Source organism: Oncorhynchus nerka, linkage group LG2 (genome assembly GCF_034236695.1).
Source record: "Oncorhynchus nerka isolate Pitt River linkage group LG2, Oner_Uvic_2.0, whole genome shotgun sequence".
In the NCBI taxonomy this organism is placed as follows: Eukaryota; Metazoa; Chordata; class Actinopteri; order Salmoniformes; family Salmonidae; genus Oncorhynchus; species Oncorhynchus nerka.
Window position 1 is genome coordinate 73,876,651 of NC_088397.1, and position 15,867 is coordinate 73,892,517.

General features: G+C 44.4%; 1 protein-coding gene across 7 annotated transcripts in view; it reads right to left on the minus strand.

The window, feature by feature from the left end:
* The window catches only part of LOC115142276 (SLIT-ROBO Rho GTPase-activating protein 3-like), a 70,338-nt gene that overhangs the window by 34,559 nt on the left and 19,912 nt on the right, over window positions 1-15,867 (minus strand). For 4 of the 7 annotated variants that reach the window (XM_029681729.2, XM_029681720.2, XM_029681719.2 and 1 more), the window contains exons 3-8: window positions 9,515-9,677; window positions 6,396-6,479; window positions 1,676-1,861; window positions 1,196-1,324; window positions 683-904; window positions 393-494 (exon numbers count right to left, since the gene is read on the minus strand). In XM_029681729.2, coding sequence (XP_029537589.2) covers window positions 393-494; window positions 683-904; window positions 1,196-1,324; window positions 1,676-1,861; window positions 6,396-6,479; window positions 9,515-9,677 — 886 coding nt within the window. The remainder of the gene's footprint in view (window positions 1-392; window positions 495-682; window positions 905-1,195; window positions 1,325-1,675; window positions 1,862-6,395; window positions 6,480-9,514; window positions 9,678-15,867) is intronic. The other 3 variants (XM_029681732.2, XM_029681723.2, XM_029681717.2) reach the window with 1 other exon arrangement.

Genomic DNA, 15,867 nt, shown 5'->3' on the forward strand with positions numbered 1-15,867 from the left:
GGGCGTGACAATTTAAAATATCAAATTGATGCAAAAGGTACTCGTTTGATGGAATTACCCTTATACTTGTATGGATTCTGCACAGACACCAACCGCATGCATAATATATTTTATGTAAAGTTCAGTAAGCCTGGTAGGGGACATCTGGTTGCATGTGTGAAGATAAATATAAATTGTGTTCTGTCCATGTGAGAGATACAGAGGAAGTGGCTGAATGAACAGAGCACCTCCATATTCATAGGAAGCGATATGGTGAAGCAGCAGAGGGAGGCAGGCATGCAGGCAGACCGCAAATGTTCCACAATTTTACCTACTGAACATGGTCCAGGTGGTGAGTTCACTGACTGATAATGAGACAGGTTTTGGGTTAGGGCCAGGGTTTTAGAGCTCACCTCCTCGTTCTCGATCTTGAGTGTGGCCAGGCGGGACTGGAGCTGGTGGTGACGCATCAGGAGCTCTGTCTGCACCGGCTGCTGGGCACTCACCTGACACACCTAGTAGGTAGTGAGGGAGGGAGGGAGGGAGGGAGGGAGGGAGAATTTACAGTAGTGTTTGTTTGGGATGCCAGAAAGGAACTGACCCAAAGATGCTGGCATTGCTGATGCAAGCCACACAGGACCAGACAGAGGAAACACAGACATCGTGGGAGGCACAATCACCCCTCCAATCACCTCTCCCTCACCTCGTCGCCCATGTGTGGCTGGTAGTCGAAGCGGGCGGGCGGGCAGAAGATCTGGCTGTGCACGTCCATGACCCTGTGTTTGTCCCCCCTGACATCCATGGCATCCACGGCCCCCTCCAGCTGGTCCAGCCCCTCGTGGCGGGATGTCTCCAGGCTGTACTCTGCAGACAGGTAGGTCCTCAGGGTCCGTGCCAGGCTGGCATGGTAGCCCAGGTCACAGCACTGGGGAGAGGCATGGACAGCATTACCACCATTGGGAATCCTTAATGTTAGTTACAGACCAATGGGGAGAGATGATGTGTTATAAGATGCTACTATGCTTCAATTGATCAAACTACTGTATTTATTTTTCATTGCATTGCAATCAATTGAACGGTAACTTAGAATAATGTGTTACAAGGTGCTAATGTGTTACAAGATGCTACTGAGCTTTTGTGTATCAAATGGATGCATTTTTCCTGTGTGTCTAATATTCTCACTTTGTTAGAATCAGCATGTTACTGTACCACTCACGTCTATCATGTCAGAGACATCGTAGATGTAATATTTGGCCACCAGAGCATTGGTTGCCACCAGGTTCAACATATAGTCATTCCGTGCCTTAGTGCACTTCAGCTTGTTTTCAGAGTACTTGGCCTGTCTCTGAGAAGAGAGGAAGAGAAGAGGGAGAGAGACAAAGACAGACAGACGGAGAGACAGAGAGAGAGCGAGTCATTAGTCAGTATACCATAGAATATCGATTTCTCTCTAAATGGATTTGTATACTAAAGATGTAATACAGTTTGTTCCATTTAAAGAAGTCTAATTTTATCAACAAAATTAGCATGTGCCATGAGACAATAGAGGTCTAGTCTTACCATGGCAACAAAACCACTTAATATTTTTGCTCATTAGTGTATACATTAACTTATTACATTTCAAAGGCTAATGCATCCAAGTTCTCTGAGCTTTTACATACATTTGGACACATACACACACAAGCCCAAGCCACACCTTCTCCTTCATCTTCTCCATCTTCTTGACGGAGCTGCGTCGCTGTTGGCGGTCGTCATGGCGCAGGAGGCTGGTGCTGACATCATTGGCCTTGCCGATCTGCTTTTCTCCCTGTTTCTCCGCCTCCTTCAACTTGCTCTCTGCACTGATGCTCTCTGTGTGGTACATGTGGTATGTCTTCATCACCTGCCCAGGACACAAAACATACATAAAAAATATACATTAAAGTTAACTACATGCCCACTAAGTTCACCAGAAGGTTCTGGGTCTAGATGTTTACATTGGTCATCTCAATGGAGTAACCACACAATAAACACCAAACTCACGATAAGCGTGAATATTTTGTAGAATTTATCATTTCCGCCAGTAGTTTGAAAGTAGCGCAAGTAGGTCCCAGAAAATTGAGCACAATTGTGTTTGGCGTCATCCATTTCATGATATGTAACTGCAAATGTTCTTTCTAAAATAATTATAATAATTTTTGCTGCAATTCGTATGATGTGTTATGAATTTTAATATGTACAATATGTTGTGAAAAAGTGCTTAAGATCCCATTCAATCACGTTAATGTTAATGGAAGATTGGTTAGACATGGATATCTAAAGAAGATTCAGCATATAATCCACCTGTATATTGTACACTGAATAAGAACACAGAAAGACAGCTACTGTCACATATGTTGTGGATGTATGACTGAGTGCTAAAACTAGGTTACCTCTCTTGATTTCCTTTCCCTTCACACGCAAAAATATCATCCTCTTTCTTACAGGTCTCCTAACAACTCTGATTTAAGTAATACATGTGAGGAGAGAGCAAGTGAAATCAATCAACAGGAAGTCTGTCATAGCCAAGTTACAGAGAACCTTTCCTCTAGTTGAGATAGAGAGAACCATTCCTCTAGTCTACACTCGAAAAAAAAAGGTTCTACAGTTATACTTATAGGATACTTCAGATGCGCTTATGGCACACACTGTTAGGTACTCACATAGTACTGGTTGTTAAAGAGAACCTTTCCTCTAGCTATGTAATAGAGAACCTTTCCTTTTTCCTCTGACTGCTGCTGGGTGTGAAACAAGAGAGGAACCCTTGATTCTGACTGGAAGCCAGAAAAGGCTGGATACATGTTAATGCAAAGCTCTCACATTGTGCATAATACATCAATACAGTGCATAAAACATGTACAAGTATATTCAGAGCCTTCAGAAAGTACTCACACCCCTTGACTTATTCCCCATTTTGTTGTGTTATAGCCTGAAATCAAAATGTATTAAATACATTTTTGTCTCACACATCTACACACAATATCCATCTACACAATGTTTTTATATTTTTATGCAAATGTATTGAAAATGAAATACAGAAATATAAATTTTACGTAAGTATTCACACCCCTGAGTCAATACTTTGTAGAAGCAGCTTTGGCAGCGATGACAGCTGTGAGTATCTCTGGGTAAGTCTCTAAGAGCTTTCCACACCTGGCTTGTGCAACATCTGTCCATTATTCTTTTCAAAATTCTCCAAGCTCTGTCAAATTGGATAACTATTTCCAGGTCACAGATTTTCAGAACTGTAACTCGGCCACTCTTCTTGGTAAGCAACTTGTAACGGTTCTCCTCCTCTTCTGAGGAACCCAAGCCACGGGTCCCGAATGGACGGGAGATTCCGGCAGCACCGGATGGACGGGAGATTCCGACAGAACCGGACAGGCGGGAGACTCCGGCAGCTCCGGACAGGCGGGAGACTCCGGCAGCTCCGGACAGGCGGGAGACTCCGGCAGCTCCGGACAGGCGGGAGACTCCGGCAGCTCCGGACAGGCGGGAGACTCCGGCAGCTCCGGACAGACGGGAGACTCCGGCAGCTCCGGACAGACGGGAGACTCTGGCAACACTGGACAGGCGGGAGCACCTGTAGGGAGGAGACGGAGAGACAGCCTGGTGCGGGGGGCTGCCACCGGAGGGCTGGTGCGTGGAGGCGGCACCGGATAGACCGGACCGTGGAGTTGCACTGCAGGTCTCGAGCACCGAGCCTGCCCAACCCTACCTGGCTGAATGCGTAGCCAGTCCAGTGCGGCGAGGTGGAATAGCCCGCACTGGGCTGTGCTGGCGAACCGGGGACACCATTTGTAAGGCTGGTGCCATGTACCCCGGCCCAAGGAGACGCACTGGAGACCAGATGCGCTGAGCCGGCTTCATGGCACCTGGCTCGATGCCCATTAAAGCCCGGCCGATACGAGGCGCTGCTATGTATCGCACCGGGCTATGGCTGCGCACCGGGGATACTGTGCGCCTCACGGCATAACACGATGCCTGCCCAGTCCCCCTCTCTCCACGGTAAGCATGGGGAGTTGGCGCAGGTCTCCTACCTGACTTCGCCACACTCCCCGTGTGCCTCCCCCAATACATTTTTGGGGCTGCCTCTCGGGCTTCCAACCGTGCTGCCTCCTCATACCGCCGCCTCTCAGCTCTCGCTGCCTCCAGCTCTGCCTTGGGGCGGCGATATTCCCCAGCCTGTGCCCAGGGTCCTTTGCCGTCCAGGATCTCCTCCCATGTCCACGAGTCTTGAGATCGCTGCTGCTGCTGCCCGTTACCACGCTGCTTGGTCTTTTGGTGGTGGGTGATTATGTAACGGCTCTCCTCCTCTTCGGAGGAGTAAGAGAGGTCAGACCAATTTGCAGCGTGGTATGTGTCCATTTTAATAAGAAAAACTGAACACTACAAAAATACAAAATAACAAAGTGAAACAAACAAAACGGTCCCGTGTGGTAAAAAACACTAACACGGAAAACAATCACCCACAACTTAAAAGTGAAACCGGGCTACATAAATTTGGTTCTCAATCAGGGACAACGATAAACAGCTGCCTCTGTTTGAGAACCATACCAGGCCAAACACAGAAATCCCAAAACATAGAAAAAGGAACATACTCAACTCACGCCCTGACCATACTAAAACAAAGACATAACAAAAGAACTAAGGTCAGAACGTGACACAACTCCAGTGTAGATTTGGGCTTGATCCATCCAGTTTTCTCCTATCACAGACATTAAACTCTGTAACTGTTTTAAAGTCAACATTGGCCTCATGGTGAAATCCCGGAGTGGTTTCCTCAATCTCCGGCAACTGAGTTAGGAAGGACACGTATCTTTGCAGTGACTGGGATGTATTGACACACCATCCAAAGTGTAATTAATAACTTCACCATGCTCAAAGTCAAAGAGATATTCAATGTCTGCTTTTTTTTAACCATCTACCAATAAATGCCCTTCTTTCCAAGGCATTGGAAAACCTTTGTGATTGAATATGTGTTTAAATTTACCTCATGACTGAGGGACCTTGAAGATAATTGTATGTGTAGGGTACAAAGATGAGGTGGTCATTCCAAAATCATGTTATACACTATTATTTCACACAGTCCATGCAACTTATGTGACTTGTTCAGCAAATTTTTACTCCTGAACTTATTTAGGCTTGCCATAACAAAGGGCAATACTTATTGACTGAAGACATTTCAGCTTTTCATTTTTAATGAATTTGTTAACAATGTTCTGAAAATAATTCCACTTTGACATTATGGAGTATTGTCTGTATTGTTATTGCAAACATAGGCATCACATTTCACAAATGAGCACCTTCTTGTCACAAGCACACACACACACACACACACACACACACACACACACACACAGACAGATACACACCCACCCACAAGAAATCTAACAGAAACATAACCTTGGGCATTACGATGTGTGACAGTCAACGGGCAGGAAGGGAATGTGGTAGGGTGGGGTAAAATGGAAATAGAGTCGTATATATACTGACATGAAATCATGAAAGCGAGAAAGGGTAGGCTTTGAAGGTTCAATGTGGTTGGTGTGGGTGGTTAGGTGGCGTGGGAGCGTTGATGTTAAAGCATCAAAGACAGGCTTGTGTGAGTGTGTTCAAGCATACGTTATTGTGTGTGTGTGTGCATGCGTGTGTATGCATACTCTACTATATACGTACACAGTCAATGTATCGACAGAAAAGAAGGATGACTATTAACTTTAATGACAGATCTGTGTTTGATTTTGTGTAGCATGTGCTGAATATGTGACTATGTGATGATGGTGTGACACCTTGGCAGTAAGCAGCCCTCCACTGCAAGGGAAGTGAGTCGGCTTGGAGCAGAGCCAAGGCATATAGAGTTTCTCCTTCAACTGCAACTTCTCTCACGGCGGGAGTAAAAAAACAAATAATGTCCTCCGGTGTAGCACCAAATGACCTGTGTAGCAAGGCTGTAAGGGAGATACCTAGTCAGTTGCACAAATGTGTCTTCCCCATATAACCTAACTTTCTGAATCAGAGAGGAGTGGGGGCTGTCAGCACCCAGGGAGCAGTTGTTGTTGGGGGTTAACTGCCTTGCTCTAGGGCACAAAGGCTCTGTGATTCGAACCAGCGACTTTTCAGTTACTGGCCCAACGCTCCTAACCGCTAGGCTACCTTCTGATTGCTGATAAAGCTATTCTGCTCTGGGCAGGTCCTGTTCTATCCAGACACTACAGAGCAGAGAGTCTGAGAGGGTCTGAGGTCGGCCTAGCCAAATGGAGTTAGCCTGTTAGCTTCAGGCAAACTAACAAACATGGGGAGTGGATGAAAGGAGAGATGCTGAACAATACAGACAGATTGGGGGAAAAGGAGAGAGAGAAAAAAAGAAAGATAAATTGAGAAAGAGAGAGAATTACATTTTGTTGTTGTTTACTCACAGTGTAGAGCTCGTTCGTGACTTTCACTAACTCCTCGTGCATCTGCACCCCGATTTCTTTGCTCTGGGACAAAAAACAGGAACAAAAGGCATATGAATAAATCTCACAGGTGACTGGAAGAATATCTTGAACAGACCTGGCTTTGCTTCACTGAGGCATGAATACATCCGTTTCCCTTGGGTATGTGTCTGTATGGGAGATATGCGTTTCCCTTGGGTATGTGTCTGTATGGGAGATATGCGTTTCCCTTGGGTATGTGTCTGTATGGGAGATATGTGTTTCCCTTGGGTATGTGTCTGTATGGGAGATATGTGTTTCCCTTGTGTATGTGTCTGTTTCTGAGAGATGACTGAACAGTGTGAAATGTTGTTTCCCTCTATTTGTAAAAAGGCCTTATAGAATACTATGCAGTGTACATGCAGGCAGCTAAGAATAGACATTTCTAATGTCTCCTACTGACCATATTCAAATCACACATTCACGATTCCAACTCAGTTACTGTAACTCGCAGGAGCGGAGTGTCTGTGATGGACAGTGACAGAATGTACAGCCAACAATCAGAGGATACGGAAGGCAGCTCGAATAGAGTAGTTTAAGAAATCCTGTAAAAGTAGTGTTAGGTTCTAATTTCTGGTACAATAATCCACATAGACTCTAAGACAACTCAAGCTACTGTAGATTGTCGCAGCTGCAAAAAGCACACATACAGGTCACAAGCACATATATTTATAACTTCCGACTAGGCCCCAGTTTCCAACTTCTTCGTCTAGGATGAACAATCAGTCTCTGCAGGAACTGAGTATGTTCCTCATGTTGGTTATCATGTATCAGCGTCCAGAGTCCCGAGCCTTCACACTCCTAAGTGCCTTTCACAGGTCTTCTTATCAGTCTGGCCTTGAGTTATGGGAGTACACATTCCTGGTCTCCTACAGTCCACTAGATAATTCAACTTCTCATACACAAAGAGTCTAAACCCAACACTACTTTCAATCTCTAAGAATACAGTATATAAACACTAAAAATTCCCTCAGAGACAGGGCCCCTTGCCCTCAGAGACAGGGCCCCTTGCCCTCAGAGACAGGGCCCCTTGCCCTCAGAGACAGGGCCCCTTGCCCTCAGAGACAGGGCCCCTTGCCCTCAGAGACAGGGCCCCTTTCCCTCAGAGACAGGGCCCCTTTCCCTCAGAGACAGGGCCCCTTGCCCTCAGAGACAGGGCCCCTTTCCCTCAGCCCAAATACAATGCACATAGATTCTTCTATCTAACCCATAACATGAGAATTACTACTGCTAGGCTTATTACACAATTATAAACAGATCAAAACGGGCTCCAGTCAGAAAGTTGTCAACAGTAGGAACAGTTTTCCTCTTTAGTAATACAATACAGACAGACCCCTCAAGTGAAAGCACAGGTAAGCGTGTTGTTAGTGTCGTATATAGGGTGGAGTATGTCAGTGATAGTAGGTTGTCACGGCCATGGTTGTCATTGTTGTTAGGCCCAGCAGCTGAAATTTCCTCTGAGAGATAGGTGCTGCTATGGCAACACCACTACATGTACACCTATAAGGACAACTTAAATGGTTAATTCATTAGCAGAAGCCCTATTTTTAGGTTAGTTTATTCATGTTGCACAACAATTGCTTCTACATTGAAATGCAATGGTGTGTGTGTATATGTCACATAAAGCAGACGGTGGTACTGCTATCAGCCTAGGCAATGTAACAAACTTTACGCCACACCTTGAAACCTTTTGCTTAGGAAGACATTTGATCATTTTTCAGCAGGCAGTTACTCAGCCACCTCTCGGCAGCTCAGCCCACCAGGCAGCTCAGCCAAACCCAGTCCACCAGGCAACAGTAACCCAGCCTCATCACAGCTCACTCCTGACAGCATATCCATCCCAAGACGACATAAATAATGTGAGACTCCACCCGGGTTCCTGTGGATCAATACTGATCTGTGCTTTCCCCAGCAGACCGTTCCATCATACTGTAGTCCCTGAACCAAGGCCACTTTCTGCTCTGCCCTCTGCCTCTCTTTCTCAGACATGCTTTATAGCTCTGATTGGTCTAATGTGTACACTTAAATGCCCAGTGCAGTCAAGAAATTCGATTTTTCTGTGTTCTATATGTATTTCCACACAATGAGGTTGGAATAATACTGTGAAATTGTGAAAATGACAATGCCCTTTTAGTGTAAGAGCCGTTTGAAAAGACCGCCTAAAATGTCAAGCTGTTTTGGTGGGATGGAGTTTTGGCCTGACAGGTGACATTACCAGGCAATAAATTAGTTAATAAACCAATAATAAAGAGAGTTCCAAACCTCCCCTCCCACTCAGACCACTCCCAGACAGTCCTAGTTTGAGTAATTACTCTTTGACAAGAAGCTATTGTTTTTAATTTGTTTAAATCTTTTTAATTAAAAACAATCACAGTAAGGTACCTAATTGTTAATCAGAAATTATTTGACATTGAGATAAAACAGCATTGATTAACAGGGACAATTCATGCAGCAATATATCCTTCTGTCATTTAGGGATATGGAAATTACAGGACAGATACTGAGATTACAATTTACTCTGAGAATGAGACCATCTTCTATGTTGAAACCATGTAGTTTGTTTACCACTTAAGAAATAAGAACATTTGGTAACATACAGTAAATGGACAGACACACGTGGTGCAGAGGAGAAGGTGGAGGAGGAGAAGCTGGAGAAGGAAGACATGGATGAGGAAGCTGGTGATACAGAGAAAGGGAAGGAAAGGTATATGAAGGTGGGGAAGATGAAGAGGTAGCACATATGGCTGATCTCCCAGCTGTAGGTCTGACCTTCAGATGTAAAGCAGATTGATGCTAGCCCAGCCAGACGACAACACAGTGGGGGTATAGCCAGCCAGGCCCTCAGTTATCAGGTCTCAAAGTTTGTGTGTGTGTGTGTGCGCGTGTGCGGGGGATGGCAAATTAATTGCCCGACCGACACTATTATAACTGTGGGAACTCTTTAAACAAATCTTAAATTTGTTATGCAGTAGCACTCTACTAAAAGTTGTCAGCAGCATGTCAGATTTTCAATTTCGAGTAAACAAACATTCTTTCCTGACCTTCTTGAAGAGTCTGAAGACATCCTCTCCGACGTGTGCTAGGCGGACAATGACGTTATTGTTGTAGAGGTCGCTGAGGGTAGCATGGTCTCTGCTCTCTCTCCTCGTCTGGTTCAGAACGAGGTACCAGCAGTTCACTGTCGACAGCAGGTTCTGGTCCTTCCTGGAAGAACAGGTTAGAGGTCACAGTTCAGAGTGTCATCCAAAAGGAACATCACAGTGTAGGTCAAGTGTCTCGGAAACATAAAATTGGGTGTAGAGTATGGTTGAAAAGAAGTCATTTTCCCCCCAGTCATTCAAACCGGTTAACAGTTGACCTCCACAGTATGGAACCATTACTATTCAACCAATAGTATAGTTTGCGATCACTATCATTTAGCTTTTGGAATATACCAGCGTAGGTTAACAGATACTATAGTGTAGAAATGAACAGCAGATCGAGTGAGGTGTTTATAAATGGAAGCCTGGAGGTGAGAGAAAGCCTGGATGTGGAGGTGAGATAAACGTTTAACACATTCTGATAGTTTCCTGTAGAAGAAGAAAGTAGAACACGCTGAAAGAAGGAAACTAACTCTCACTATCACAGTCAGATAGGCGTCTTTGGCTGAGCGTGCACCTCTCTTTATATAACTTCACATACGGTCAGATAGGCATCTTCTGCTAAGCAGGCTGAGGTAATATTGTGTGAGCGGGAGATATCTTTTCTACTATGATCTTTTGCTAAGCATGCATCTCTTGTCCTATAACTTCACAATCAAAAGCCTATTTGGTAAGGAACCTCTTGTCTTATTTACTAAGACATCAATAACCACAGGTTGAGTAATGAACAAGTGACTGGGGATGAGTCTGCACAACAAGGGCTCCTGACTCCAGCGCCTCTCTCTCCAACCAGACAAGGGAAAAGATGTCAAAACAGAGAATAAAAGAATAAGGAAATAAGTTCCTGGTTTAGAGAGGTAAAAAAGACTCGCTTTAATGTGATGCTCCAGGTAGCCTAGACTACTCCACAGTCCACACCTCTGGGGCTCTGACTCTTTATGTCCAGGATCCTTTGATTAAAACTTCCCCATGTGAATGATTGATTCTAGACATACAACCTGCTGCCAGGAATTGGGGCTCAATTGGGGCCCAACTCAGCAAGTAGCTTTGCTCTGAATCAAAAGTAAACTATCTTGGCAGAATTATAGAGTCAAAGAAGTTGTTATAGAGCTGTCCATTGCAGATAACAGATCACTAGTACTAGGAGAGGAGCACCACTGCAGTGATCTTTACTGCACTGCAGCACTGGCACAACACTGCATGGGAACTGGAGATGCAGTGCACATCTGTTCATTAGTCGGTAGAGGTGACTTACTGCCTGACAATCCTAACTGGCACCCTATTCCCTATATAGTGCACTACTTTTGACCAGATCACTATAGATCCTGGTCAAAATTAGTTCACTAAATAAAGAACAGGGTGTCATTTGTCGCTCTGGATAAGAGCGTCTGCTAAATGACTTAAATGTACATGTAAATGTCATTTGGGACACAGTCACTGTTTCCTAGCAGGGGGAATGAGCCACTACAAGGCTTCTGATGAAACATAGACGATTGGCAATCATTCTGTATCACATCATTAGATTAGAAGCATATTGCATAATTCAACATTACCGGGAAGACAGAGAAAACAGCTTATTTAGACGCTGACTATTTCCAACCAACATTATGCGAAGATGAAAGATCTTTGTTTTGAGTAAACTTGAAGACATGAAGTCCATAAATTGCAGGGACAATTTGAAATTGTCCCTCTAAAAATACAATTACAATTGTCAGTGATGGAGGGAAGGAGCGAGGCATGGATGGAATTATTAAATGTGGAGATTCAAACAGGGGATACATAGTCAGGTCAAGTGCAAGTGTGTGTAAGAGAGAGAGAGAGAGAGAGAGAGAGAGGGGATACATAGTCAGGTCAAGTGCAAGTGTGTGTAAGGATGGCTTGGCCAAGTTCAGCCTTAACGTCTGCACTTACTGTACTGTGGCCACCCTCTGCAGGGTCAATGCATCCAGTTTTCAAGGGAATTGGAAAGGGAGTCCGTGACGAGGTTTCTGCTTTTGGATGTTAATAAAGCGACACTCCATCTTAACTCCTCCTCCACATTTATTGGATTGGTTCAACAGTGCAGAAGAGTTTTTTTTTTCTCTTGTCAGGACCAGAAAGAAAGAAATACAACTTATTTTACACCTGCTACGTTAGGTTATACTGTGACTTTACTCATTGAAATGATAGTACTGATTGAGTATTCCTTGCTAATAGCACTGCACTACACACTATACTGTATATAATGATTTAACTCTAATAATCGACAATATGTGAGTGAATCCCTGTTGGAAGATCTACTTTTTAAAATTAGTCTTGAGGGGTATGTCAATATAAATTACATCTTAGTCTTGAGATGTACAGGTATGTCAATATCATAGGGTGCCATTTGAGATGCTGCCTTTGCGAAGGACAGCTTAGTCTGAGGAGTATGTCAACGTAAAGGAGAGCTTGGTAGAGCTTCATGTGAAAGGCTCTACAGGCTTTGTTAGCTCAGTGAAGCAGCAAAGAAGGTGGCACCTTACACAGAACCCAAACCGGCTGCGCGCGTGCACCATCGTGCGCCATCGTGCATAAATTTGGCACATGGGTACCTGCGTCTATAAACCAATGGGAGAGGCGGGACTTGCAGCGCGATCTGCGTCAGAAATAGAAAGGAGTTCTATTTTAGCCCTTGGCACCGCAGTCGCTCGTTGAGACGCGCGAGCAGTGTGGGTGCAATAATTGAATAACATGGCTTTCTAAATGTATTTTGCGACGCTCGCGCACGCAACGTGTCCTGTCTGGTCAGCATGTTACTGTATGGCTGCCGTCTTGCGAGCTCAAACCGAACTTTGCTATGTTGTGATTATTTTGATGTTTATATTTACTTTTTTTTTGCACATAATGTCTCAGCTATGATTTCTTATGATCGACAAAAACTTTTGAACATAAGATCGGCAGATAATCACCTCAATTGCAGCTTCATTTTTCGAACAATCTGTAATTCCAACGCTATTTTCAGGCTATCCAAGAGGAAAAGCAGGTGAAAAAGAGCCAGGAGAGGGGAGCCCTGGTGAGATTCAGGCAAAGGGAAAATTGGCCACCTCTTCCCTACATTCTATTGGCCAATGTACAGTCTCTTGATAATAATATGGATGACCTCCAAATCGCGGATTTTTAGTCAACACGACTCTCGTAACTGCAATATGGTCTGCTTTTCTGAAACATGGCTTTCAGACAAGATACCCCCATGGCTATCCAACAGAATGGATTCTCCATTCAACGAGCAGCCCGGACATCAGATTCAGGGAAATCGTGAGGGGGAGGGATACGCCTCTTCATCAACAGTAAATGGTGTGCTGACTCTAGCAAAGTGGAAGTTTCGACAAATTGTTCACCCATCTTGGAATACCTGATGGTCAAATGCCGACACTTCTACCTCCCGAGAGAGTTTTCACCTGTTATCGTGACTGCTGTATATATTCCACCTCAGGTCAAGAAAAACAACCAGCTGGCACTTAACAAACTGTACGATGCTATAAACAAGCAGGAAACCATGCACCCGGAGGCTACTTTCCTTATTGCCAGTGATTTTAATTTCACATCCTTAACACGTGTAATACCCAACTTCCATCAACACGTCTCCTAGACTATTGTCCTAGACTATTGTTAGTCAACCCACAAGCAAGCACACAAGGCCCTCTCTCGATCCACCTTCGGCAAATCAGATCATGACTATATACTCCTGCTTCCTACAAGCAAAAGCTCAAACAGGAAGCACCCATGACGCTCTCCCATTGAGAAATGGTCATCCGAATCAGAGGCTACGCTAGAAGACTGCTTTGCTAGTGCTGACTGGAAAATGTTCCCGGACTCTGCGGATAGCATTGACGAGCTGACCACCTCCGCCACCGGCTTCATTAGGAAATGTATCGCCGATGTTGTCCCCACAGTGAATCAATCATAAGCCCTGGATTAACAGAGGTTAGTGCTAAGCTAAAGGACAGGGTTACAGCACACAGGGCTATTGCAGCCAACATTGAGGCTATGGCTGAGGACACACCCAAGTACAAGAAGTTCCGCTATGACCTCCGCAGATCCATCAAACAAGCAGAAAGACAATAAAGGAACAAGGCTCCGCCGCCCATCGCATGTGGCAGTCCATTATGGAATACAAAAGGAAGACCCAGCTGTGATCTGCCCAATGATGCCTCGCTGACCCAGCGGATTGGGTGATCTTGCTCTCCGAGGCCGACGTGAGAAAGGTTTTTAATCCGGTCAATACTTGTAAGGCTGTGTGGTATTCCAAGGTGTGTGCTAAGAGCATGCGCAGAACAGCTGGCATGCATATTCACGGTCGTTTTCAAACTCTCCTAAGGCTACCTGCCACAATGACTACCGCCATGTAGCACTCACATCTGTAATCATGAAGTGCTTTGAAAGGCTGGTTATGGCAGACATCAACTCCATCATCGCTGCAACAGACCCATAGATGACACAATCTCAACTGCACTCCACAGTGCCCTCACCCACCTAGATAAGAGGAATACTGTACATCTGTGAGAATGCTAGTCATTGACTTCAGCTCAGCGTTCAACATCAAAGTCCCCTCCAAACTCATCATCAAGCTAAGGACCCTGGGACTAAACACCTTCCTCTGCAACTGGGAACTCTGCCACGCTGACCCTCAACATGGGGGCCCCACAGGGGTGTGTGCTTAGTCCTGTCCTATACTCCAGGTTACCCACAACTGTGTGGCCACGCACGGCCAAGGTGGGAAATGCCCTTTTTGGTCACAGTGGCTGGTGGATACCCACATCTTTCCCCTATGCTGTACCCCACCTCGCTTTTACAGCTGTAATGTTGACACACACACACTTACATTTAGGATTTTATTTATATAACTGCTCCCAAATGCTCTGTCCCCACCAGTCAATGTCAATCCTCAAAACGTTCTACAGCTGCACTGTTGATAGCATCTTGACTGGCTGCATCACTGCTTGGTAGGGCAACCGCACTGCCCTCGATCGCATGGAACTACAGAGGGTGGTGCAGGCAGCCCAGTACACCAGAGCTCCCTGCCATCCAGGACCTCTTTATCAGACGGTGACAGAGGAAAGCCAAGAAAATTGTTAAAGACTCATGCCACACAAGCCATAGACTATTCTCCGCTTCAAGCAGTGCTGAAGCAACATGTCTGACACCAACAGGCTCCTTAACAGCTTCTATCCCCAAGCCATACGACTGTTAAATAGCTAACAAAATGGCTACATGGACGATTTGAGCTGACCCTTCTATTAGATTTGAATTATTACACTGACTCTGCACACTCACTCTATGCACACTCACAGTGACACTCCAACACACACACACTCTATAAACACATATACAATCATCATTTAGAGTACGCTGCTTCTACTTTGTTTATCATATATCCTGATGCCTAGTCACCTTACTCATATACATATCTAACCCTTCCACTCCAGTATCAGTGCACATTGTAAATATGATATTGGCACTAACCCTGGAACTGACTCTGTATATACAGTTGAAGTCGGAAGTTTACATACACCTTAGCCAAATACAGTGGGGCAAAAAAGTATTTAGTCAGCCACCAATTGTGCAAGTTCTCCCACTTCAACTATGACTGACAAAATGTGGGGGAAAAAATCCAGAAAATCACATTGTAGGATTTTTTATTAATTTATTTGCAAATTATGGTGGAAAAAAAGTATTTGGTCACCTACAAACAAGCAAGATTTCTGGCTCTCTGGTTTTGTCCATTTGGAAGACCCATTTGCGACCAAGCTTTAACTTCCTGACTGATGTCTTGAGATTAGAGGTCGAGCGATTATGATTTTTCAACACCGATACCGATTGTTGGAAGACACACAAAAAAAGCCGATACCGATTAATCGGAAGATTTTTTATCATGTATTTGTAATAATGACAATTACAACAATATTGAATGAACACTTATTTTAACTTAATATAATACATCAAAATCAATTTAGCCTCAAATAAATAATGAAACATGTTCAATTTGGTTTAAATAATGCAAAAACAAAGTGTTGGAGAAGAAAGTAAAAGTGCAATATGTGCCATGTAAGAAAGCTAACTTTTAAGTTCCTTACTCAGAACATAAGAACATATGAACGCTGGTGGTTCCTTTTAACATGAGTCTTCAATATTCCCCAGGTAAGAAGTTTTAGGTTGTAGTTATTATAGGAATTATAGGACTATTTCTCTCTATACCATTTGTATTTCATATACCTTTGACTATTGGATGTTCT